This window comes from Lampris incognitus, chromosome 20, assembly GCF_029633865.1.
Source record: "Lampris incognitus isolate fLamInc1 chromosome 20, fLamInc1.hap2, whole genome shotgun sequence".
NCBI lineage: Eukaryota > Metazoa > Chordata > Actinopteri > Lampriformes > Lampridae > Lampris > Lampris incognitus.
Window position 1 is genome coordinate 34,534,212 of NC_079230.1, and position 27,806 is coordinate 34,562,017.

Below are 27,806 nucleotides of genomic sequence, written 5' to 3' on the forward strand. Positions count from 1 at the left end.
TAAACACATGATATACTTCATTATGATATACACACATGATATGGATCATTATGATATACTTCCTTATGATATACACACATTATGATATACACACATGATATACATCATCATGATATACACATTATGATATACTTCATTATTATATACACACATTATATACATCATCATGATAAACACATTATGATATACATCATTATGATATAAACACATTTTGATACACTTCATTATGTTATGCATACATTATGATATACTTCATTAAGATATACTTCATTATGATATACAAACATTATGATATGCATCATTATGATATACTTCATTATTTTATAAACACATTATGATATACACCCATTATGATATACTTCATTATGATATAAACACATTATGATGTACACACATTATGATATACTTCAGTATGATACACAAACATTAAGATACACTTCATTATGATATAAACACATTATGATATGCATAATTATGATATACTTCATTATGATTTACATGGATTAAGATACACATCATTACGATTTACTTCATTATGATTTACACACATTATGATATACATCATTATGATATAAACACATTATAAAAGACTTCATTATGATATACCTCATTAACATATACTTCATTATGATATAACCCACATTATGATACACATTATTATGACATACTTCATTATGATAGAAACACTTTATGAAATACCTCATTATGATATACTTCATTATGATATAAACACATTATGATATACTTCATTATAATATGCATACATTATGATATACTCTATTAAAATATACACACATTATGATATACGTCATTATGATATAAACACATTATTATATACTTCATTATGATATGCATACATTTTGATATACTTTGTTATGATATACACACATGATATACATTGTTAAGATATACTTCATTATGATATACATAATAAGAATAACAATATAGATGGATTAATGAGAATGCATAGATGGATGAATAAGAATAAGAATATAAATGAATTAATAAGTATAGAGAACGATTAATACGAATATAGATGGATTAATAAGAACAAGGATATAGATGAATTAATAAGAATATTGATGTATTAATAAGAATAGAGATGGATTAATAAGAATAAGAATAAGAACAGAGATGGATTAATAAGAATAAGGATATAGATGAATTATTAAGAATATAGATGTATTAAGAATAAGAATAAGAACAGAGATGGATTAATAAGAATAAGAACAGAGATGAATTAATAAGAATAGAGATAGATTAATAAGAATAAGAATAAAAATACGAATAGAGATGAATTAATAAGAATAAGGATATAGATGAATTAATAAGAATATTGATGTATTAATAAGAAGAACAGAGATGGATTAATAAGAATAGAGATGGATTAATAAGAATAAGAATAAGAACAGAGATGGATTAATAAGAATAAGAATATAGATGAATTAATAAGAATATAGATGTATTAAGAATAAGAACAGAGATGGATTAATAAGAATAAGAATAGAGATGGATTAATAAGAATAGAGATGGATTAATAAGAATAAGAATAAAGATGGATTAATAAGAATAAGAATAGAGATGGATTGATAAGAATAAGAATGGAGATGGATTAATAAGAATAGAGATGGATTATTACGAATAAGAATAGAGATGGATTAATAATAAGAATAGAGATGGATTAATAAGAATAGAGATGGATTAATTAGAATAAGAATAAGAACAGAGATGGATTAATAAGAATAAGAACAGAGATGGATTAATAAGAATAAGAATAAGAACAGAGATGGGTTAATAAGAATAGAGATGGATTAATAAGTATACTAATACGAATAGAGATGGATTAATAATAATAATAATAATAACTATAGAGATGGATTAATAAGAATAAGAATAGAGGTGGATTAATAAGAATAGAGATGGGTTAATAAGAATAATCCTAATAAGAATAGAGATGGATTAATAAGAATCGAGATGGATTAATAAGAATAAGAATAAAGATGGATTAATAAAAATAGAGATGGATTAATGAGAATAAGAATAAGAATGGAGATGGAGAACAGCATCACTGACCAATCTTCGGATTTAGCATTTTTACAAACAGTAGATGTTGAAGAAGGCAGTGCAATTAAATGTACATTTTAAAGAGACCTCCAGATATTCCCTTCCATGTTTGATTGTGTAAGGGGGTGTTGTTTGCAGATGATGGTATTTTGTGAGTGAGAGGTGACATCACCAAAATAGATTTTCCTTCCAATGGTGAGTGAGGGTGCCCCGAAATAGTATCTGCTCTCTCTCTCTCTCTCTCTCTCTCTCTCTCTCTCTCTCTCTCTCTCTCTCTCTCTCTCTCTCTCTCTCTCTCTCTCTCTCTCTCTCTCTCTCTCTCTCTCTGTCTCTGTCTCTCTCTCTCTGTGTCTCTGTCTCTCTCTCTCACGCGCGCGCGCACACACACACACACACACACACACACACACACACACACACACACACACACACACACAGCTGCTCCTATCCCTTAGAGAGCCTCTAATCCTGATGCCATGACAACCATACATCACAAAATGTAAACACTCACCTATAACTAATCTGCTCTGTGTTTCAATACCCATTGCAGTAACTATAACAGCTGTCTTACGTCTTTTGGAAGATACAAAAATAACTTGCATCAGTGAATTTTATTGTGATGTCAAGCATCCACCCTGCTGGTGTCTTTGATCAAGACTCTGAATCCCAGTCAGCTTCTGTTGTGTTTTTCTGTCATTTGTTTATGTTTGAAGAATACTCAAAAAATACTTCTCAGCAGAGATCAGACTTGAAATCAAAGGTGGGGGTCTTTTTTTCTAACTATGGCATGTTCATCTCTGTCACAGTGATGATGGGAATGATACGAAGCTGGTTAGCCATCAGATCACACATGATGATATGATGTCAGTGCTGTGCATGATGTGGATGCTGATTGGCTGCGTTCAACTTCCCTTTTGCAGTGTGTTTGCGTCAGTGAAAAGGACTGCATTGAATGCCTAATTGAAAACCCAGCTGAACAGTCTCCCTGCTGAACCCTATAGTGCTCACATAATATCCTTGAAAAGTGTTGGCTAAAGGAATGTGGGCCTGCAGTTTTTGGGAAAACCTTTCACACAATTAGTTATCATTTTCATCTTTGTTCAGAACACAAACTGATTTTAGGTACCCTTCCTCAACAGAAGTGATCTCTGGAGAAATTCTAATACTCCAGACGCTATTTTTTTTCTTGGTCATTTGAAATACAAAATATAAGTACTTTAATTGATTGCATTTTCTGACATTAGTATTTTGTAGCTTATTTCGATATGTATGGGGACCAGAGGATGTGCTCCAATTATCGGGGCATCACATTGCTTAGCCTCCCTGGGAAAGTCTACTCTAGGGTGCTGGAAAGGAGGCTCCGACCGATTGTTGAACCTTGGATCCAGGAGGAATAATGTGGATTCCATCCTGCCCGTGGAACAACAGGCCAACTCTTTATCTTTGCGGAAGTGCCGAGGGAGGCATGGGAGTTTGACCAGCCAGTCTACGTGTCTTTTCTGGACTTGAGAAGGCTTACGATCATGTACCCTGGAGTACTCTGTGGGGGGTACTGCGGGAGTATGGGGTGCCAGGGCCGTTGCTACAAGCCATCCGGTCCTTGTATAACCAAAATGAGAGATGGGTCCGCATTCTCAGCATAAAATCAAACACATTTCCGGTGGGTTTCGGACTCCACCAAGGTCGTCCTTGTCCCCGATTGTGTTTATGATATTCGTGGACAGGATGTCTCGACGCAGCTAAGCTGAGGAGTGTTTTGGGAACATCAAAACCGCATCTCTGCTCTTCGCAGATGATGCGGTTTTGTTGGCTTCATCAAAACCATCATTTCGCTGGTGAAACTAGCCGCCGCCGCTGCCCGCTGGATCTCTGCTAGTTTTTGCTGTGTCGTTGACTCTACTGTTCCTTTGGCCAAACGAACAGTAGCCCATTCTGCTTACAATTTCAGAAACGTTTGTTTGTTTTCATTTGTTTTTATGTGTTTAATCCCGTGTGTTTTCGGCTAACAATGGCTTTATACCTGGCTACTGGTCTCCTCGCCTCCCCCAGCGACTGTCGTTCTACTTCGGAGCCTACGTTTGGTACAACACCAGCTATCATGTGGATCAGTGGGCTGTTCATTTGGATGATGTTCAGCTGGATTACTCCATCCAGTAACACCGCTACTTCAATACACGGCAGCAGAACTTGTTCGACTACGACCCCACCTCTCTGAGTCATCACCAGCACTGCAACTTCACCAAGATATAGTTCGTCATTTTCGTCGGAAATACATTCACCGTGTATCCCGCCGGGGCTTCAGCTTCTATGACACAAAACCAACCCGTTCCTTCTGGTCTTCCTTTCCTCGTCCCTCAAGAAGACCCCGACGGACTGTTGACCACAGCGCACTAGCTAACCTAGCCAGGTCGGCCTGCATCAAAACCGGGAAAACAACCTCTCCATCGGGTTATTTAACATTCGCTCACTAACCCACAAGGGACTCCTACTTCATGACCTACTGAATGATCGTAAGTTTGATTTCCTATGCTTGACTGAGACGTGGCAACAACCAAATGACTTCTCACAGTTTAATCAAACTATTCCTCCTGGGTTTCTGTCCCCCTGCAAATCCCGTGACACCGGCGGGGGGGGGGGGTCGCGATACTTTACAGTGAAAAGTGGAAAGTGTCTTCCATAACTGTGCCTGTGCGTGTTTCATTTGAGTCCATTGGCCTACAAATCAATGGGCCAAATCCTACCATACTAGCCACTGTTTATCTACCACCGAAGCCCAATAACAATTTATTAAATTAACTCTGTTTTTCTAACCTTTTTATGTTCTTTATCCCCCAATGTAATATTGATGGGTGATTTTAATATACACATAGACAATGTCCACAATACTGGCACAAGGGATTTTACATCATGCCTGGACAGTTTTAGATTACAGCAATATATTGATTTTCCTACGTACTCTAAAGGACACGTACTTGATCTGCTGCTCTGGTGTAACTCCTCTTATCTGCAATGCATCTGATTTGTCTATTTCCAACCACAAGTTAATGTCTTGCGATGTTAATTTAACAGTATCAAAAACAAATTTGTCACGCTCCATCTCGTTCCGTCATATCAAGAATATGATTTATCTAGTCTCACTAGTGACATTGATAACCTCCCCACCAAAGACAAGTTATCCACCCCAGACAAACTGGTCTCTCATTACAACGATGGCCTTTATAGTATTTTAAACAATCTCGCTCCTTTAAAAACCCGTTCTGTTCCCTTTACCCACTCTGCCCCTTGGTTTACACCTGCACTACGCTAGCTGAAAGCTAAAGGCCGTCGCCTGGAACGCCTATACACGAAAATTGGCCTCGTTGTTCATAAAGACATGTATAATGACCACATACTTCATTATAAGGAGGCTCTGTCCACAGCTAAATTGTCTTATTATGCAAATTTGATTAGAGCACGAGATGGGAACAGTAGAACCCTGTTTTCCGTGCTAGACAATATTTTACGGACACCAGACACTCTCGCACCTCACCTGTATTCAGTTGCTCAATGTAATGCTTTCATGACCTTTTTTAATGCCAAAATTGAAAATATTCATCAGCAATTGACCAACTGTTGCAGAAATATCTGGTCTTATTTGCAAATCCAAATCATCTACCTGTCATTTAGACCCCCCTTCCTACTCAGTTAGTAAAAGCCTGTCTACCTTCTATATCCTCTTTAATAACTGATATCATATATTCCTTCCTTACCTCTGGTCTTGTTCCCTCACCTCTCAAAATAGCTGCAATAACGCCAATACTCAAGAAACCTGGTGCAGACCCCAAAAATTTGAATAATTTTCGGCCAATCTCAAATTTATCATTTCTTTCTAAAACACTTGAAAGAACAGTCCCATCTCAGGTACACGCTAACTTGACTAACAACAATCTGTTTGAACAATTCCAGTCTGGTTTTCGCTCTATGCACAGTACGGAGACAGCATTGGTGAAAATCACTAATGATCTTTTGATGGCAGCTGACTCTGGGCTCTTAACCATACTTTTCCTCCTTGGTCTGAGTGCAGCCTTTGATACCATTTCACACAACATCCTCCTAGAAAGATTAGCTTCAATTGGAATAACTCGCACCCCCCTTGACTGGTTTAGAGCATATCTCTCTGGCCGCACTCAGTTTGTCCAACTTAAAAATTTGTGATCTCACTCCTTTCCTGTTACTACTGGTGTTCCCCAGGGCTCTGTATTGGGACCCCTCCTGTTTATTATTTACCTACTACCTCTTGGCCCCATTTTCAGGAAATTTGGCATTCAATTTCACTGCTACACGGATGACACCCGGCTTTTTCTATCCACCAAACCTACCTCCACTCTTCTGCCCACATCCCTTTCTGACTGCTTACTAGAAATTAAATCCTGGTTTTCATACCACTTCCTCAAACTTAATAGTGATAAAACTGAGGTCCTTTTAGTTGCCACTAAATATCCTTTGGCCAAAACTGATTTTTTCTTTTTCTTACTATTGACAATTCTATAGTTCCCCCATCGCCTCAGATTATGAGTCTGGGTGTCATCCTGGACAGCACATTATCTTTTGAAATGGAACTTTGTGAAAACTGCAACAAGTTCAAAAAAGACCAACCAGGTGAGCGACGAGGAGAAAAGGAACGGAAGGAATAGCACAGTCATCCTGTATGTTTCTGGAGTCTCCGAGCAACTCAGGAGAATTTTCAACAAACACTGCATCCATACTTCAAACCCAGCAACACACTCCGACAAAGACTGGTTCATCCCAAAGACCGTGTACCACACACCCGGAAAAGCAATCTGGTGTATGCCGTACAATGCAATGAGGATTGCACTGACCTATACATAGGAGAAACCAAACAACCACTACACAAACGGATGGCCCAACACAGAAGGCCAAACTCCTCAGGACAAGACTCAGCAGTCTATCTACACCTAAAGGAGAAGACACACTCCTTCGAGGACAGCAACGTACACATTTTGGACAGAGAAGATAGATGGTTAGAAAGAGGAGTGAAGGAAGCCATCTATGCGAAACTGGAAAAACCATCCCTCAACAGAGGAGGAGGTCTGCGACACCACCTATCTCCCACTTACAATGTCGTCCTTTCATCTCTACCCAGGAGACTCAAGAAGCCTAGCCTCCAAGAACCACAGTCGGTCACTAACGGCTCCAACGACTCTCATGACCACTGAATAATGAAGTCGAAACTAACACCCCCAACGACCATCGCTGCTAAACAAATGCAAATTAATAGCTCCGATGGCGATGGGCGCGGCTGGACATCGGCGCACAGGAGAGCCATGCATATCAATAGCTCCGATAACGACGGGCGCGGCCAAACATTGGTACACAAAAGAGCCACTCATATCTATGGCTCTGTTAGCGACGGACGTTGGTAAACATCGGATCACAAAGAGCCACGCATATCAATAGCTCTGACAACGACTCCTAAAGGATAAATTCTGAGTCTCATCACCAGCCAATCAGACTAGCTTGGTCAAGTCAGAAAGGCACGAACTGAGGAAGCCTCTTGGATGAGCGGCGAAACGTCTTCACGGATATATACCAAGTCCAGTTGCACTTGATTCAACTCCTTTGGATAACCATGACCTGGATGAATTAGAACATTCACAGACATCTTTTGAAGGCAACATCAACAATGTTACTCAGTCTGCATACTTCCACCTACACAATATTAATCGTCTTCGGCCGTCATTTACACCTAAAAGCACAGCCATACTCACTCACATCCTGGTTACATCCCATATTGACTACAGTAATTCTATCCTCTTTGGTCTTCCCCTCAAGTGTCTTCATAAGCTTAAATTGGTCCAGAATTCAGCTGCCCGTATCATTACCAGAACTCATTCCATAGATCATATCACTCCTGTTCTTAGGCAACTCCATTGGCTCCCTGTTTTATACCATATTGATTTCAAGATCCTGCTCCTCACCTTTAAGGCCCTTAATAACTTAGCTCCTTCCTGTCTTTCTGAACTCCTTCATATCCGCACGCCCTCCCACATGCTCAGATCCTCTTCTGCTCTCCAACTCACTACACCATCTGTCCGCTTCACTACCATGGGCACTAGAGCCTTCAGTCATTCTGCCCCCCGCCTATGGAACTCTCTCCCACAAGAAATCCGCAACATTGACTCTCATTCAACCTTCAATTCCCATCTCAAAACATGCCTTTTCAAACTGGCATATTCAGTCTGATCCACGCTTCACTGAGTTTTGTGCAGATGTTGATTTTATACTTATCAGGTTGTTAACTTTTTATTGTCTACCCTGCTTTGTTTTGATTTTACGCTGTCTGATACAGTGCTGTTTTGCTGTTTTTTTATTTTTTTAACTGTTCTGTAAGGTGTCATTGAGTGTTTTGAAAGGCACCCACAAATACATTATTATTATTATTATTATTATTATTATTATTAAAATGCAACCTCTGGCGCGCACTGGGGCAGTTTGCAGCTGAGTGTGAAATGCCCGGGATGAGAGTCAGCACCTCCAAGTCTGAGGCCATGGTTCTCTACCGGGAAATGGTGGATTGCTCCTTCCGGGTTGGGGATGAGTTATCGCCTCAAGTGAAGGAGTATCTCAGTGTCTTGTTCACGAGTGAGGGTAGGATGGAGCGGGAGATTGACAGGCGGATTGGTGCAGCGTCAGCAGTAATGCGGATGTTGTACTGGATGGTTGTGGTGAAGAGGGGGCTGAGCTGGAAGGCAAAGCTCTCAATTTACCAGTCAGTCTTCGTTCCAACCCTCATCTATGGTCATGAGCTTTGGGTAGTGACCAAAAGGGTGAGATTGCGGATACAAGTGGCTGAAATTAGTTTCCTCTGTAGGGTTTCTGGGCTCAGTCTTATAGATAGGGTGAGGAGCTCGGACACCCAGAGGGAGCTCAAAGTTGAACTGCTCCTTCACGTTGAAAGGAGCCATTTGATGTGGTTCGGGCATCTGATTAGGATGCCTCCTGGGCGCCTTCCTTTGGAGGTTTTCTGGGCATGTCTAACTGGGAGGAGACCCCGGGGTAGACCCAGAACATGCTGGAGGGACTACATGTCCAATCTGGCCTGGGAACAACTTGTGATCCCCCAAGAGAAGCTGGAGGGCGTTGCTGGGGAGAGGAATGTCTGGAATGCCCTACTTGGCTTGCTGCCACCGCAACCCGATCCCAGAGAAGCAGCTGATAACGATAAGAGCGATAGGCGTCCTTTAATATTGTGTAGCAAGGATCCAGAGTGTTTTTGTCCCTGGGACAAAAGACGTTAGTTAAAACATTCAGTTAAAGACTTTAGTTAAAACGTTCAGCTCAATACTTTAGTTAAAATGTTCAGCTCAAGACTTTAGTTAAAACGTTCAGTTAAATACTTCTGTTAAAACGTTCAGTTAAAGACTTTTGTTAAAAACGTTCAGTTGGAGACTTTAGTTAAAACGTTAATTTAATGACTTTAGTTCAAACGTTTAGTTAAAAACTTTTGTTAAAACCTTCAGCTCAAGACTTTAGTTAAAACGTTCAGCTCAAGACTTTTGTTAAAACGTTCAGTTAAAGACTTTAGTTAAAACGTTAATTTAATGACTTAAGTTCAAACGTTTAGTTAAAAACTTTTGTTAAAACCTTCAGCTCAAGACTTTAGTTAAAACGTTCAGCTCAAGACTTTTGTTAAAACGTTCAGTTAAAGAATTTAGTTAAAATGCTCAGCTCAAGACTTTAGTTAAAACATTCAGTTAAAGACTTTAGTTAAACGATCAGTTAAATACTTTAGTTAAAACGTTCAGTTAAAGACTCTAGTTAAACGATCAGTTAAAGACTTGAGTTAAAACGTTCAGCTCAAGACGTTAGTTAAAACGTTCAGTTAAAGACTTTAGTTAAAATGTTCAGTTAAAGATTTTAGTTAAACGATCAGTTAAAGACTAGTTAAAACATTCAGCTAAAGACTTAAGTTAAGCGATCAGTTAAAGACTTTAGTTAAAACGTTCAGTTAAAGACTTTAGTTAAATAAGTTCAGCTCAATACTTTAGTTAAAATGTTCAGTTAAATAATTTAGTTAAAATGCTCAGCTCAAGACTTTAGTTAAAACATTCAGTTAAAGACTTTAGTTAAACGAACAGTTAAATACTTTAGTTAAAACGTTCAGTTAAAGACTTTAGTTAAACGATCAGTTAAAGACTTAAGTTAAAACGTTCAGTTAAATACTTTAGTTAAACGATCAGTTAAAGACTTTAGTTAAAACTTTCATCTCAAGACTTTAGTTAAAACGTTCAGTTAAAGACTTTAGTTAAACGATCAGTTAAAGACTTTAGTTAAACGATCAGTTAAAGACTTAAGTTAAAACGTTCAGTTAAATACTTTAGTTAAACGATCAGTTAAAGACTTTAGTTAAAACTTTCATCTCAAGACTTTAGTTAAAACGTTCAGTTAAAGACTTTAGTTAAACGATCAGTTAAAGACTTTAGTTAAAACATTCAGTTAAATACTTTAGTTAAACGATCAGTTAAAGACTTTAGTTAAAACGTTCAGTTAAAGACTTTAGTTAAAACGTTCAGCTCAAGACTAGTTAAAACGTTCAGCTCAAGACTTTTGTTAAAATGTTCAGTTAAAGACTTTAGTTAAAATTTTCAGCTCAAGACTTTAATTAAAACGTTCAGTTAAAAACTTTAGTTCAAACGTTCAGCTCAAGACTTTAGTTAAAACGTTCAGCTCAAGTCTTTGGTATAAACTTTCAGTTAAAGACTTTAGTTAAACGATCAGCTCAAGACTTTAGTTAAAACGTTCAGTTAAAGACTTTAGTTAAAACGTTCAGCTCAAGACTTTAATTAAAACGTTCAGTTAAATACTTTAGTTAAGACGTTCAGCTCAAGTCTTTGGTATAACTTTCAGTTAAAGACTTTTGTTAAAACGTTCAGTTAAATACTTTGGTTAAAACGTTCAGCTCAAGTCTTTGGTATAAACTTTCAGTTAAAGACTTTAGTTAAAACGTTCAGTTAAATACTTTAGTTAAAACGTTCAGCTCAAGACTTTAGTTAAAACGTTCAGTTAAAGACTTTAATTAAAACGTTCAGCTCAAGACTTTAGTTAAAACGTTCAGCTCAAGACTTTTGTTAAAATGTTCAGTTAAAGACTTCAGTTAAAACGTTCAGCTCAAGACTTTAATTAAAACGTTCAGGTAAAAACTTTAGTTAAAATGTTCATCTCAAGTCTTTGGTTTAAACGTTCAGTTAAAGACTTTTGTTAAAACGTTCAGTTAAAATTTTTAGTTAAACGATCAGTTAAAAACTTTAGCTAAACGATCAGTTCAAGTCGGTAAACAAGTCAGTTCAGTTTGTGCAGTGGGCAGCTGGAGGGAGGTTTAAGAGTTCTTCGCTGCTGTATGTGATCAGTGAGGGGGCGCCGGAAACTAAACAAACAAACAAAAACAGAAAAAGTACAAGAGAGCGCAGAACCAAGGCTACCGTCCGTGGCGCCACCTTGATGACAACCTTACCTTGCTATATTATTGCTTTTCATGAAAAATGGCTAAGGTAAATTGCACATGGAAATGTTACTTGCAAAATGTTACACTGCAAGCAAACTGGCGAAGTTAGTTATACAGTGTATTCCAGACAAATTGACATTGAAAGGTAATTTCTTTACACTTCATTGTCAGTCCTTGGTGAATCTGTTTTATAATGTAGTTTGTGTTATGCATCAAACTTACAAGTGCATTATAACTTGTTTTCCTCTCCACTCAATAGACAAAATCACCTGGCTTCATGCAGTGCAACCTCTTCCTCAAGTTAGCGCCACGAGACCCTTTGGAAAAGGCAACCGTATACATTTACTTGCCTGTGTGATCAGAGACATTTATGTCAAAACATCTTCCTGGTGAAATTTAGAGAGGATTTACCAGTTTTCATTATGCCATGGACAAACAGATACAGACCTTCATCTCCACTGACGTGTGATTATTGATAGAGCTCAGAGAAATTAGGTTCACAACATCTTACTCAAACTGGGGTTTGAACTCCCCCCCCCCCATTGTAACTGCTTACATATGTGAAATTTTTAGGTTTGAAAAGTCATTCTTATTTGTATTCTTTTCAATCAGTGTGTCTTTTAGGAAGGTCATTTCCAGCTATCAAACCTTTTCAATTGTTTTATAAAGAACTGTTCAAATGTCAAATTAAATACAGCTGTATGACAAAGTAAATTGTTGGTTATGAGTACGTTTAAATACATCTGCCAGGGTGTCCTTTCCATACTTACAGTTTCAAATAGGCTTGAGCCACTGCTTCCAGTTCTTGGCACCTTTCAGAGGAAAACACCCCTGTAAATAAAGCCTTTGCTACTTTTAGACTGCTATGGCTGTTTCAGGACAATGGAACATGAAATACTTCAGTGGAGCAGACCGTGCCTCCACATGTGGGGGTGTTGGCCTTGAAATTTGCTCAATAACCAAGCCTTGCTAGTGAACTCTGGGTACTTAAGGCAGACAGCAATGGGACAACAAATTTGCATTTTCTGAGACAGTATAACAGTTTTTTCATCATCTGAAGAAAGTGAATGCCACTACTTCCCAAAATATCCACCAGTTTAACGTCTTGATGCATGCTCAATAATCCAGGTAAAAACATAAACAAGGTTGGATCAGTTACCGTGCATACAACGTTTATTGACATATAGGTTTCATCATTCAACTAAGTGACCTCTTCAGTCTAAACCTGCATCCTGTGCATCATATTCTTCATACATTTTATATTTCCATTATAATTGTGTTATCCTCTTTCAATGATGAAATGTGTAAATTGTGTAAACACAACATCAATTGCACGTTGTCCATCTTGGGAGAGAGATCCTCCTCTGTTGCTCTCCCTGAGGTTTCTTCCTGTTGTTTCTTCCTGTTAGAGGCTTTTTAGGGAGTTGTTGCTTATCCCATGTGAGGGTCTAAGGACTAGACAGGATGTTGTGTTGCTGTAAAGCCACTTGAGGCACATTTGTAATTTGTGATATTGGGCTATACATATAACATTGACTTGACTTGACTTAAACTGACTGCAGGTACCCCCACCCTTATAAACAACACAGTGACTGCAGGTGTCCCACCCTTATAAACAATACAGTGACTGCAGGTACCCCCACCCTTATAAACAACACAGTGACTGCAGGTGTCCCCACCCTTATAAACAATACAGTGACTGCAGGTACCCCCACCCTTATAAACAACACAGTGACTGCAGGTGTCCCCACCCTTATAAACAATACAGTGACTGCAGGTACCCCCACCCTTATAAACAATACAGTGACTGCAGGTGTCCCACCCTTATAAACAATACAGTGACTGCAGGTGTCCCCACCCTTATAAACAATACAGTGACTGCAGGTGTCCCCACCCTTATAGACAATACAGTGACTGCAGGTGCCCCCCCCCTTGTAAACAATACAGTGACTGCAGGTGTCCCCACCCTTATAAACAATACAGTGACTGCAGGTGCCCCCACCCTTATAAACAATACAGTGACTGCAGGTGTCCCCACCCTTATAAACAATACAGTGACTGCAGGTGCCCCCACCCTTATAAACAATACAGTGACTGCAGGTGTCCCCACCCTTATAAACAATACAGTGACTGCAGGTGCCCCCACCCTTATAAACAATACAGTGACTGCAGGTGCCCCCACCCTTATAAACAATACAGTGGCATAACGACCGAAACCAATGGCTAGTTTCATATGCAAATATGGGTGTGACCATTAACTAGAGTTACAATGACCATGTGTACTGTTCACAGATGATTGGGGGATAGTTGCAATCACAGCATTATAACATCGTGACAGATGTAGTCTTAGACCTCCCCCCGGTTTAGGGATGGTTGTTCCCTCTTCACAAAGATGGCCTCTTTGACTCCGCATTCAAACCAGCGTTCCTCCCTATCAAGGATGTGCACATCCTCGTCCTTGAAATAGTGGTCACTGGCCTGTAGATGGTGTAGACTGTGGAGTCCTGGTCTGTACATGGTGTAGACTGTGGAGTCCTGGCCTGTAGATGGTGTAGACTGTGGAGTCCTGGCCTGTAGATGGTCTAGACTGTGGAGTCCTGGTCTGTAGATGGTGTAGACTGTGGAGTCCTGGTCTGTAGATGGTGTAGACTGTGGAGTCCTGGTCTGTACATGGTGTAGATTGTGGAGCCCTGGCCTGTAGATGGTGTAGACTGTGAAGTCCTGGTCTGACATGTTAGCTCTCCTGTGTTGTGCCATCCTCTTAGCCAGCGTCTGTTTAGTTTCCCTGATGTACAAGTCACAGCTATCCTCCTGGTACGTAACAGGGTACACTATTTTGCTCTGTTTGTGCTGGGGGACCCGATCCTTGGGGTGGACCAACTTCTGGTGCAGCATATTTTGGGGTTTGAAAGCAACGGAGACATGGTGTTTTAAAAAGACTGAAAATTGGAAACTTAAAGCTGAACCTGGTCATTGTTTTGGTCGTTATGTGTCTGTGTGGTTTGAGACTGGGGATGTCAGTCAGAGTGATGAAACATATCTCTCAGTAAACGTTGTGTCCAGGTCAACTGATTCAACTTTCTTTGACAACAGTTCAACAGCACAGTAATCTTTAAATGATATGCTACAAGCTCCTCAGTAACTCTTCCCCTCTTACCCTGTCTTTTCCTTTTTCCTGACTTTCTAAATGTAGTTGTATTTTCTTCCTTAACAAGCTTCCCCCAAATGCCCCTTTTCTGCAATTCACCTTCACTTGATTCATCTTACTGCAGTTATTCTTTCCCGTGTCATGTTTTGTCATGCTGCTGTAGTCTAACTGTACTGTATCTTTGTCTCTTCCCCCTCCCCTTTTTTCCCTCTCTTCTGTCTCTCATGGTCTCTCTATCACAACAACAGCAACCAAACAAAGCTACACTTCTACCAGCATGCAGACCTCTACCCTTCTCGTCCTGCCCCTTCTCCTCCTTACCCTCATGTTCTCCCCCTCAATGAGCCAGAGCGATGGAGACCTCATTGTTCAGACACGTACTGGTCATATCCGTGGCATCCGCCTACCAGTCCCAGACCGGAGTTACATCACAGCCTTCCTGGGAATCCCCTTTGCTGAGCCCCCTGTTGGAAAGCGCCGTTTTCGTCCCGCCGAGCCCAAGAGCACATGGACTGGGATCTATGAGGCTAATGCATACCCCAATGCCTGCTACCAGGCAGTGGACACCACCTTTCCAGGCTTTCAGGGCAGTGAGATGTGGAACCCCAACAGGGAGATGAGTGAAGACTGTCTGTACCTAAACATCTGGGTTCCCTCCTCTCCAATGCCACACAATCTCACTGTCATGGTTTGGATTTATGGTGGAGGTAGGTGATTAAAGCTTTATAAATACATGCAAATACAAGTTGGTGACCAAGTAAATATTTTTTTTAGATGTCTTGTAACTAGCCATGTAAGTATGATGTCATCAATGTATCACAGTATATTTCCATTAGGGTTCTGATTTGGCTGATTTGTACAGTTGAATGGGTTGGGTAAGTGTTTCCCAGTCCAGTTCTTAAGGACCACCTACCCTGCACATAGGCAGGTCTGCTTGTAACTACTCAACCATTCATATTAAAGCCCTTAATTATCTCAGATGTGCCAAATCAGACATAATTAAGTGCTGTTTGTTTGAGTAAATACGAACAGGCCTGCCTGCATATGAAGAAAACCTGCATTATAGGATCCTTGAGGACTGGGTTAGGTTTCTATGGCTTGATAAATATACACAAATATTTGTACAATACCGTTTGAAAATGTTGAATTTAATGCTGCGGAGGTTGCCATTTGAAGGCCTTAATGAGTTAGTTTATTTTACAATAGATAGTGAAACGACATTTCCAAATGAAAAAGTCAGTAGATATGTATTGTTATTGAGGTCATAAATACAAAATACAACCCATTTCCTGGCTTGAATATTTTTGACAATATTTTTGACACTGGTACAAGAAACAGTCTTGTAGACAGAAATAAAAATAACCCAGTTAAGGAAGATAGAGACACATGTTGGTTTCCGTACTACAAATGGGTTTCATTTGACAGCAGTTTCATTTCGACAACTTGGAAAAGGTATCTGTCCTAAGTGCTATTAAATTTTGTACTTTGGACCTAAATTAGGCAGCATTAACAAGCATGTCAAGGTCTGTTATTTCTTTCTTTGTCTTAAGACAACAGTCAAGGTTTTCTAACAATTATCGAGTTAAAAACTAGGTAAACTTTCCATTCTGGAACACAAACTGACAAGGGTTGAATAAGGAAGTGGGTTTGTGGGAGAATTTTCTTCTCGACACTGGTTTTCAAAGTCAGTCAATCAAGGTCCATTAGTCAATCAATCAAGGTCCAATACTGTCTAGACTGATGTGAATAGATGTATTGTTATTAACACTCAGTGGGTACAACAAGACACTGAGCTGGTCCATGGAGCAGCTGCCTGACCTCCTGATGCACACACCTTTATACCACGACCTATTGTGGGGCTTACCTTTTTGACTTTGGTGAACAGAATAACCCCAAATGTATACCCCGTTATATTTTCATTTTTACCCTTTAGTGGTGTTAAAATGTACTATGGTGTACTTCTTGATACCTTTATTTTCCATAGGTGTTTTGTCGCCATTTAGTGACATAGGATAATACTACACCTACCCTGCCCTGAGACACCATTATCTCCGGTTGCAACATATCTCGGATGATAAAATAGTTGTTTACAACATATCTAAGATTAAAAAAACCAGACTACATTTGATTTAGCGGCATGATGGTGCAGTGGTTAGCGCAGTCACCTCACAGCAAGAAGGTTCTGGGTTTGAGCCCCGGGGTAGTCCAACCTTGGGAGCAACCGGATATCACGAGATTTCATGTCACAGTCACAAAATTTAATCTATGAAATCGTGCTGGGGGACACGATGTCACTGAAATTTTCTTGTCCAGCACCACAAAGTTGTATCCAATGCATTCCTATGGGCCAAGTTTTTCTTGCGTGAGTCACGTTATCAAGATGCTGGCTCTGGCTGGTCTGGCCTCCCGGGAGAATGCCGGTCACTTATATATATTTGAAAATACAAAAATTACTCTAACTCTAACCGCCGCAATTTTTGTGTTCTGATGTTAGGAAAAGCCCTCACCTCTCAGGTTGAAAAAATATAATTTAGAGTATTTTCTCTGCTGTTAAACACTGTTATGGGTCATTTTGACCCGTAAGACAACTGAAGGGTCAAGATGACAGATACTGAACAGGGGTAAAGGCAATATCAACTTGAGATGACATAGTTAAGTAAGTGGGACAAGTGTACTAATGTGGTCTATCTTGAGGTTTTTCCTAAACGGTAAATTAACTGCATGTCATACAGAAATGTTCTAGCTGCAACAACGACTCGAAAGTGATTTAACACTCAAGTAATGCTTCACATTGACCCCCCCCCCCACACACACACTCATGGCAGTGTCAACCATGCAGAGTAACAGCCAGTTCATCAGGAGCAGTTTCAACCATGCAGAGTAACAGCCAGTTCATCAGGACCAGTGTCAACCATGCAGAGTCACAGCCAGTTCATCAGGAGCAGTGTCAACCATGCAGAGTAACAGTCAGTCCATCAGGAGCAGTGTCAACCATGCAGAGTAACAGTCAGTCCATCAGGAGCAGTGTCAACCATGCAGAGTAACAGCCAGTTCATCAGGACCAGTGTCAACCATGCAGAGTCACAGCCAGTTCATCAGGAGCAGTGTCAACCATGCAGAGTAACAGCCAGTTCATCAGGACCAGTGTCAACCATGCAGAGTAACAGCCAGTTCATCAGGAGCAGTGTCAACCATGCAGAGTAACAGCCAGTTCATCAGGAGCAGTGTCAACCATGCAGAGTAACAGTCAGTCCATCAGGAGCAGTGTCAACCATGCAGAGTAACAGCCAGTTCATCAGGAGCAGTTTCAACCATGCAGAGTAACAGCCAGTTCATCAGGACCAGTGTCAACCATGCAGAGTCACAGCCAGTTCATCAGGAGCAGTGTCAACCATGCAGAGTAACAGTCAGTCCATCAGGAGCAGTGTCAACCATGCAGAGTAACAGTCAGTCCATCAGGAGCAGTGTCAACCATGCAGAGTAACAGCCAGTTCATCAGGAGTTTTCAGAGGTTAGATGTCTTGCTCAAGGTTCAGGGTTCCTGGTTGACTCAGTCTTTTTGTTTTTACAGGCACGTTCAATGTGGCCCTTTTTGCCACAGCATCTGCAGTCTAACTCTTTAGACCAGGGGTGTCAAAATCCAGGCCTCGAGGGCCGCAGTGTCTGCAGGTGTTTGTTGCAACCATGCTCTACACCACCTGATTAAACTAGTTCCTTTCCCTCCTTGATCCAGGAGGTGAGCTAATTAGTTAAATCAGGTGGTGTAGTGCACGGTTGCAACAAATACATGCAGACACTGTGGCCCTCGAGGCCTGGAGTTTGAAACCCCTGCTTTAGACCAACACTCTCCTAGTTGAGGTCCTATTTTTCAGCATCAGTAGTGGGGTTTGCCCATAAATACCCTGTTCTTGAAATCAGTCTACAGTTTATGCACTTGACTGGTGACACTTAGTTGCTGTGCATCATTAAATGCCACATAGACGTGCTGATTTCAATTGCCTTTGTAAATGTTAAGTAGACATTTCTGAATCGCCTCACTACGCAGACCACAGACCATCCTGTCACATATGGTGTTACTTAACTACTACTACTACCACTACTACTACTACTTTCGGCTGCTCCCATTAGGGGGCGCCATAGCGGATCATCAGTTTCCATGTCTTCCTGTCCTCTGCATCTTCCTCTGTCACACCAGCTACCTGCATGTTTTACCTCACCACATCCATAAACCTCCTCTTTGGCCTTCCTCTTCTCCTCTTCCCTAGCAGCTCCATATTCAGCATCCTTCTCCCAATATACCCAGCATCTCTCCTCCACACATGTCCAAACCATCTCAATCTTGTCTCTCTTGCTTTGTCTCCAGACCGTCCAACCTGAGCTGTCCCTCTAATATAATCGTTCCTAATCCTGTCCTTCTTCATCACTCCCAGTGAAAATCTTATCATCTTCATCTCTGCCACCTCCAGCTCCTCCTCCTGTCTTTTCATCAGTGCCACTGTCTCCAAACCATACAACATAGCTGGTCTCACTACCATCCTGTAAACCTTCCCTTTAACTCTTGCTGGTACCCTTCTGTCACAAATCACTCCTGACACTCTTCTCCACCCACTCCACCCTGCCTGCACTCTCTTCTTCACCTCTCCTGCACTCCCCATTACTTTGGACAGTTGGTCCCAAGTTTTTAAACTCATATGCCTTCGTTACCTCAACTCTTTACATCCTCACCATTCCACGATCCTCCCTCTCATTCACGCATAGGTATTCTGTCTTGCTCCAACTCACTTTCATTCCTCTTCCCTCCAGTGCATACCTCCACCTCTCCAGGCTCTCCTCAACCTGCACCCTACTCTCACTACAGATTACAATGTCATCCGCAAACATCAGAGTCCATGGAGACTCCTGCCTGATCTCATCTGTCAACCTGTCCATCACCACTGCAAACAAGAAAGGGCTCAGAGCCGATCCTTGATGTAATCCCACCTCCACCCATCTGTTTTTCCAACCGCACACCTCACCAATGTCACACTTCCCTCATACATATCCTGCACCACTCCTACATACTTCTCTACAACTCCCGACTTCCTCATACAATACCACACCTTCTCGGTACCCTGTCATATGCTTTCTCTAAACATTACATTACAGTTATTTAGCCGACGCTTTTATCCAAAGTGAATTACAATAAGTGCATTTAACGTAGGAAATCAGGAGAAACCTACAAAGATACAATGTAACTCCTTCTGGCCTTCTCTATACTTCTCAATCAACGTTCTCGAAGAAAACATCACATCTGTGGTGCTCTTTCATGGCATGAAACCGTACTGCTGATCGCTAATCATCATCTCTCCTCCTAGCTGCTATTACTCTTTGCTATGGTGTCACATAACACTTCTTTAAATTCCCGTTGTTCGGATAACTGTTTCAATGTAGTAGCTACAAACTCTGAGATAGCTTATCTTTCTTATTGATTTTGCTTATGAAATCTGAATCTCTCTGCAATTAGAAAAGGCTTGGGTCAAAAGTGGTCCTATAAGGTTTTCACTATATCCTCATTGGATAGATCACCAGGTTTGTTAGGTTGCATTAGATTGCATAGCAGATTGAACGCCTTTTTCCAGTTCGTTATTTTGCTCTTACTTCAGCAATTAGTCTGATCCTTATGCTTAGTTTCACTGTTAGCCACATGTCCTCCTTGTTTTCCCCTCTTCCTTATTTCGTTTGACTTACTGACCTAGTGTTATTTTGTGGTCCTGACACAAAATAACTTTCTCCCGAAGACAACAGACCCGACGTGAGAACGCTCTTCCATTCCTGTTGTGCATTTGCGACAACAGCTATCCAATAACCAAGCGTGAGGCAGGAGTAGGCCTCAACACGGGCTTCGCCTTTAGCAAAAGACTTTTTTTTTTAATCCCCCCCCTTTCTTCCCAATTGTATTCGGCCAATTACCCCACTCTTCTGAGCCGTTCCGGTCCCGGTCGTTGCCCCACCCCCTCTGCTGATCCAGGGAGGGCTACAGACTACCACATGCCTCCTCCATACATGTGGAGTCGCCAGCCGCTTCTTTTCACCTGACAGTAAGGAGTTTCACCAGGGGGACAGTGAAGGGGGGCATGGCACATGGGAGGATCACGCTATTCCCCCCAATCCCCCCCCCGAACAGGTGCCCCGACCGACCAGAGGAGGCGCTAGTACAGCGACCAGGACACATACCCACTTCCGGCTCCCCACCCACAGACACAGCCAATTGTGTCTGTAGGGACGCCCGACCAAGCCGGAGATAACATGGGATTTGAACCGGCGATTTAGTAACACACTTCTGGTTACACGTATCAGTGATGTGCACGAGGATTTAATGAGTATCGTTAGGGACAAACTAGTGGTCAGTACACAACAGATCGTATCAAGAGAGCATTCCCTGCTGATCGCTATGAAGCTCGGATTTGGCCAAAACGTCTAGTTGGGCATTAAGACGTCAAGTTTGTACATGTTAAGAGGACAGAAAATACCCTGGCGGTTCTGCCTGTTGAAAGTTCATTTTGAACTAGATGTTTTGGCCAAATCCATGTTCCACGTTCCATCCATCACAGGAGAACTGGAGAAACAGTTGATGAACCAAAAATAATGTATTCACCTCGCTGCCATCCCACATAGCATCCAGATGTGGGCCACTTCAGGCAGTGTTGTGGCACTGATGGTCTTCTTCTGGCCCTGACAAAATGAATGTGAGCCTGAAGTGGCCCACATGTTTAATAGGAAATATGGCCCAAATATTCCAAATCACATCTGGGCCTTTTCTGGCAAAGATGCGGCGCTCTGGGCAACATGTAATCTGGATGTGACCCTGAAGTGGCCCGTGTGGTAAATGGTGAATGTGGCCCAAATATCACAAAACAAATATGGCCACCTTTGGCAAATATGTGGCACATGCGGCATTGCTATGGCTTGGTTCTGGCCCAGGTCTGGCAAACAGGAGCCACCGCCCAAGTGCCACCATTCCACATGGTATGTGGGCTGGATGAAAGTGTTGGGTGTGGGACGGGTCCGGGCCCCAGCAATTTTGCTATCTTGAATGTTTTTTTAACTGACATCATGAGGGGGATCAGATGTTAACATTCCGCTATAAAACCCAATGTTAGGAGCAGGATTAACCACAGTCACAGCTGGAGATCATCTCAGTAGCCACAACAGAACATTTCCCATGGCCGAGCCATGTCTTCGCACCGGGGCTTTAAGTGCTTTAGAATGAATGAAAGTCACTCGCCTACATTCATGTTATATCATGAAAACGGAGACATTTAGACACCTAAGGGCCCCTCTTTCTCCCGCGAGGTAAAGTGACGAGGTGCTTTGCCGCCATGTCTGAGCTCCAGAGAAGGGGAGCTACGCCTGGCAGACACCTGCACTCTACTGCCAGCACTCTTCCAGTTGCTTTTGTGTTTGTGCCATGTGGTGTGTGTGTGTGTGTGTGTGTGTGTGTGTGTGTGTGTGTGTGTGTGTGTGTGTGTGTGCAGTCTGGTTGCTGAGTGACACAAGGAAGATGTGTTGGTGATGCTGCAGTAGCTGCTGTAGTGCACAGTGGTGTGTGTTGTGGTTGTTGAATGGCAGCTGTCTTGCTGGTGTTGATCCAGTAGTGCACATAGTGTGTGATCGTGTAATTTGTATGTGGCTGTGTTGGCTGTGTCAGCACCCATAGGAGAAATTAATTGGTGTGTGTGTGTGTGGGGGGGGGGGTGCATTGCTGAAGGCCCTGATTGAAAGCCCATGGTACACTAATGGCAATGGATGTTGCGTGTACAGAATAAAACACAAGTTGCAAAATACAACATGGAAAGAGGATAACAGCAGTATAATTACATTATAAGATACATGAGGGATGTGATGAGGAGGACACCCAGCAGCGTCCAGGTAACACCACAACAGCCTAGGTGGGACCTGAGGCACGGGACCACCATCCCCATGTAGACCTTGCAGGAGGACAGACTACACATGCACACAGGGGAGACTCGCATCACACCATTCACACACACAGGGCAAGAGACAGGAGTAGACATTAGTCACACATCGGAGAGAGAGAAGGATACAACATTGAAACTGGATAACAAAATTATCTGGATTTACAAGATATATAAAAAGTGTGATGAGGAGGATGCCATGTAGTATTCAGGTGGCGGCCACCATCACCATGGAGACCTGGCAGCAGGACAGACTACACGTGCACACAGGGGAGACTCACATCTCACCACTCACATATATGGGAGAAGACAGGAGGAGACATTATTCAGAGAGAACATGAGAGAGAAGAGAACAGATTGCAATAATAAATAATCTACACTCACTGGCCACTTTATTAGGTACACCTTGCTAGTACTGGGTTGGACCCCCTTTTGCCTTCAGAACTGCCTTAATCCGTCGTGGCATAGATTCAAGAAGGTACTGGAAACATTCCTCAGAGAGTTTGGTCCATATTGACATGATAGCATCACGCAGTTGCTGCAGATTTGTCGGCTGCACATCCATGATGCGAATCTCCCGGTCCACCACATCCCAACGGTGCTCTATTGGATTGAGATCTGGTGACTGTGGAGGCCATTTGAGTACAGTGAACTCATTGTCATGTTAAAGAAACCAGTCTGAGATGATTCGAGCTTTATGACATGGCGCATTATCCTGCTGGAAGTAGCCATCAGAAGATGGGAACACTGTGGTCATAAAGGGATGGACATGGTCAGCAACAATACTCAGGTAGGCTGTGGCGTTGACACGATGCTCAATTGGTACTAAGGGGCCCAAAGTGTGCCAAGAAAATATCCCCCACACCATTACACCACCACCACCAGCCAGAACCGTTGATACAAGGCAGGATGGATCCATGCTTTCATGTTGTTGACGCCAAATTCTGACCCTACCATCCGAATGTCGCAGCAGAAATCGAGACTCATCAGACCAGGCAACGTTTTTCCAATCTTCTATTGTCCAATTTTGGTGAGCCTGTGCGAATTGTAGCCTCAGTTTCCTGTTCTTAGCTGACAGGAGTGGCACCCGGTGTGGTCTTCTGCTGCTGTAGCCCATCTGCCTCAAGGTTCGACGTGTTGTGCGTTCAGAGATGCTCTTCTGCATACCTCGGTTGTAATGAGTGGTTATTTGAGTTACTGTTGCCTTTCTATCAGCTCGAACCAGTCTGGCCATTCTCCTCTGACCTCTGGCATCAACAAGGCATTTTCGCCCACAGAACTGCCGCTCACTGGATGTTTTCTCTTTTTCGGACCATTCTCTGTAAACCCTAGAGATGGTTGTGCGTGAAAATCCCAGTAGATCAGCAGTTTGTGAAATACTCAGACCAGCCCGTCTGGCACCAACAACCATGCCACGTTCAAAGTCACTTAAATCACCTTTCTTCCCCATTCTGATGCTCGGTTTGAACTGCAGCAGATCGTCTTGACCATGTCTACATGACTAAATGCATTGAGTTGCTGCCATGTGATTGGCTGATTAGAAATTTGCGTTAACGAGCAGTTGGACAGGTGTGCCTAATAAAGTGGCCGGTGAGTGTATAGTCTATAATCTCTAGTCTGTAATCTCTAGTCTATAATCTCTAGTCCATAATCTCTAGTCTATAATATATAGTCTGCAATCTTTAGTCTATAATTTATAGTCTGTAATCTCTAGTCTATAATCTAGTCTATAATATATAGTCAGTAATCTATAGTCTACAATATATAGTCTCTAATCTATAGTCTGTAAACTATAGTATGTAATGTACAGTCTATAATGTATAGTCTGTAACCTATAGTCTATAATCTGTACTCTGCAATATATAGTATATAACCTATAGTATGTAATCTACTATAATCTATAGGCTGTAGTCTATAATCTGTGATCTATAGTCTGTAATATATAGTCTATAATCAATAGTGTATAATCAATAGTCTATAATCTATAGTGTGTAATCTATAGTCTATAACCTATAGTTTATAACCGATAGGCTGTATTCTATAGACTGTGATCTATAGTCCATAACCTATAGTCTATAATCTATAGTGTGTAATCAGTAGTTTATAATCTTGCCAGTAGAACAGAGTTTGGTGAATTCATTGAGAAAGGAACTGACCCACCATGCAGGTCATGAAGTACTCAATTTATAGGCAACTACTTCAGAACCAGAAACACTTCAGCATTCATGAAACATCGTTTGCCCCAGCCCACACCAGTGCAACACAAAGACAACAACACATGTCCAAAAACTACAAGAACACACATACACACACTAACACACATACCCACACTAACACACATACCCAAACTAACACACATACCCACACTAACACACATACACAACCTAAGACACATACCCAAACTAACACACATACCCACACTAACACACATACCCACTGTCACGTATCAGGAAAGAACCCAAAAGCAGACGGGACAACCAGGTAAGGGAAGAATCGAGTCTTTATTGAAGTAGCCGATCTCAGGGGTAGAGCAGGAGTTGGCTCAGTGGCAGGTAGGCAGGCAGGCAGAAGTCCATGAAAGGCGACGTTCCAGCGAAGACTGGTCCATAGTGGAGGCCTTTTAAGGGTGAGGGTGATTGCCGGGGTGAAGGGGGGGTCAGCAGGTGTCAGCTGATGTAGCAGGTGTCAAGGGCGATCACTTTGATGTCAAGGGCGAGAGGCTGTGACAGTACCCCCCCTCCGAGGGGCGCCACCGGGCGACCTACCAGGCCCGTCAGGGTGCGTCCTGTGGAAGTCCCGGATGAGGTTTGCGTCCAGGACAAGGCGACAAGGGACCCAACTACTCTCCTCCGGGTCATATCCCTTCCAGTCCACGAGATACTGCAGGCCGCGACCGCGGCGACGAGAGTCCAGGAGACGACGAATGGTGTAAGCCGGATGATCGTTGATCATACGAAGAGGTGGGGGAAGGGGGGCCGGAGGAACTAGAGGGCTGGTAGAGACAGGTTTGAGGCAGGACACATGGAAGGAAGGGTGAACCCGGGGAGTGCGGGGCAGCTTCAGACGGACCACAGAGGGGTTAATGACTTTGACAATGGGAAAGGGACCAATATACCTGGGGGACAGTTTTTTAGCGTCCGATCTCAAGGGTAGATCCTTGGTAGAGAGCCATACCTGGTCACCGGGGCAGTAGTCCGGAGCAGGGGTGCGATGACGATCCGCCAAGCGCTGGTAACGGCCGGAGGCCCTGAGCAGTGCAGCAGGGGCTTGCCGCCAGGTCCGACGGCACCGACGGACATGGGCCTGGACAGATGGAACCGGAATGTCTACCTCTTGAGAAGGACAAAGGGGGGGTTGATAGCCGTAAAGGCATTGAAAAGGGGACAACCCAGTAGCAGACGATGGTAGGGTGTTTTGGCATATTCTACCCAGGGAAGTTGTGAGGACCAAGAGGATGGGTTGGCAGACACCAGACAGCGGAGAACCGTCTCCAATGCCTGGTTGGCCATCTCGGCCTGGCCGTTGGTCTGAGGATGGAACCCCGATGACAGGCTGACGGTGGCACCGATGGCAGAGCAGAAAGACTTCCAGACAGCAGAAGTGAACTGGGGGCCACGGTCAGACACTATATCACGGGGAACACCGTGGACCCGGAAAACCTCCCTGACCAGCAGATCCGCAGTCTCTCGGGCTGAAGGCAGTTTAGACATGGGCAAAAAGTGAGCAAATTTACTGAAGTGATCAACAACAGTCAGTACAACGGTGTTACCGTCGGAGGTGGGCAGACCAGAGACGAAATCCAAGGACAAATGCGACCAGTGACGGTGTGGAACAGGCAGGGGGCGCAGCAGACCGGCACTGGCCCAAGTGGAGGGCTTATTCTGGGCACAAACAGGACAGGCAGAAACAAAAGACCCAGTATCCTCCGTCATGGAAGGCCACCAGAACCGCCTGCGGAGGAAGGCTAGGGTACGGGTTACTCCAGGATGGCAGGTAAGTTTGGAAGAGTGAGCCCACTGCAGCACGCTAGATCTAACAGCATCTGGAACAAACAAGCGCCCAGGGGAACCGTTACCTGGGTCAGGCTGAGTCTGTTGTGCTGCCATGACCTCCCTTTCAATGTTGCAGGTGACAGCCGCAGCCGCAACCACACAGGTAGAGGGAACGATGGTGTCAGGTTGGAGCTTGGGCTCAGACTCCTCCCCATGCACACGAGACAGAGCATCGGGCTTGGCATTCCTGGAGCCAGGTCTGTACGTCAAAGAAAAATTAAAACGACCAAAAAAGAGCGCCCACCTGGCTTGGCGCGCGGTGAGTCGCTTTGCTGACTGGATGTATTCCAGGTTCTTATGGTCAGTCCACACTATAAAAGGAAGCTCAGACCCCTCCAGAAAATGTCGCCATTCCTCCAGTGCCAATTTCACCGCCAGGAGCTCACGATTCCCCACATCATAGTTCCTTTCAGCTGGGGGGAGACGGCGAGACAGGAAGGCACAGGGGTGTGTCTTGCCATCCTCACTGGAGCGCTGAGAAAGGACCGCCCCCACCCCAATCTCAGAGGCATCCACTTCTACAACGAACTGCTTGGCTGGGTCTGGCTGGATGAGGATAGGGGCTGTGGTGAAGCGGTGCTTGAGGGCTTGGAAAGCTGCCTCTGCTACAGGGGTCCACAGGAACGGTCTGGAGGTGGAGGTAAGAGCGGTTAGTGGGGCTGCAACGCGGCTGTAGTTGCGGATGAACCGTCTGTAGAAGTTGGCAAACCCGAGGAACCTCTGAAGCTGCTTATGGCTGGTCGGGCTTGGCCACTCAAGAACCGCTCTGACCTTGGCGGGGTCCATTCTCACCTGCCCATCGGCCACGATGTAGCCCAGGAAGGTGACTGAAGGGGCATGGAATTCGCACTTCTCTGCTTTTACGAAAAGGCAGTTCTCCAGAAGCCGTTGAAGGACTTGGCGGACGTGCATGACATGCTCTGACAGGTCTCTGGAAAAAATCAGGATATCATCCAGGTAAACAAAAACGAAACGATCCAACATGTCACGTAGGACGTCATTGACCAGACTCTGGAAGACAGCTGGGGCATTAGTGAGACCAAACGGCATCACCAGATATTCAAAATGCCCCAGGAGGGTGTTGA

The 27,806-nt window shown here is 42.9% G+C and overlaps 1 protein-coding gene across 1 annotated transcript in view; it reads left to right on the top strand.

The window, feature by feature from the left end:
* ache (acetylcholinesterase) overlaps positions 1 to 27,806 on the top strand; it is a 202,445-nt gene that overhangs the window by 90,567 nt on the left and 84,072 nt on the right. Inside the window, exon 2 of the mRNA XM_056300496.1 lies at positions 14,963 to 15,421. Within this exon, the coding sequence (XP_056156471.1) occupies positions 14,992 to 15,421 (430 nt within the window). The 5' untranslated portion in view covers positions 14,963 to 14,991. The remainder of the gene's footprint in view (positions 1 to 14,962; positions 15,422 to 27,806) is intronic.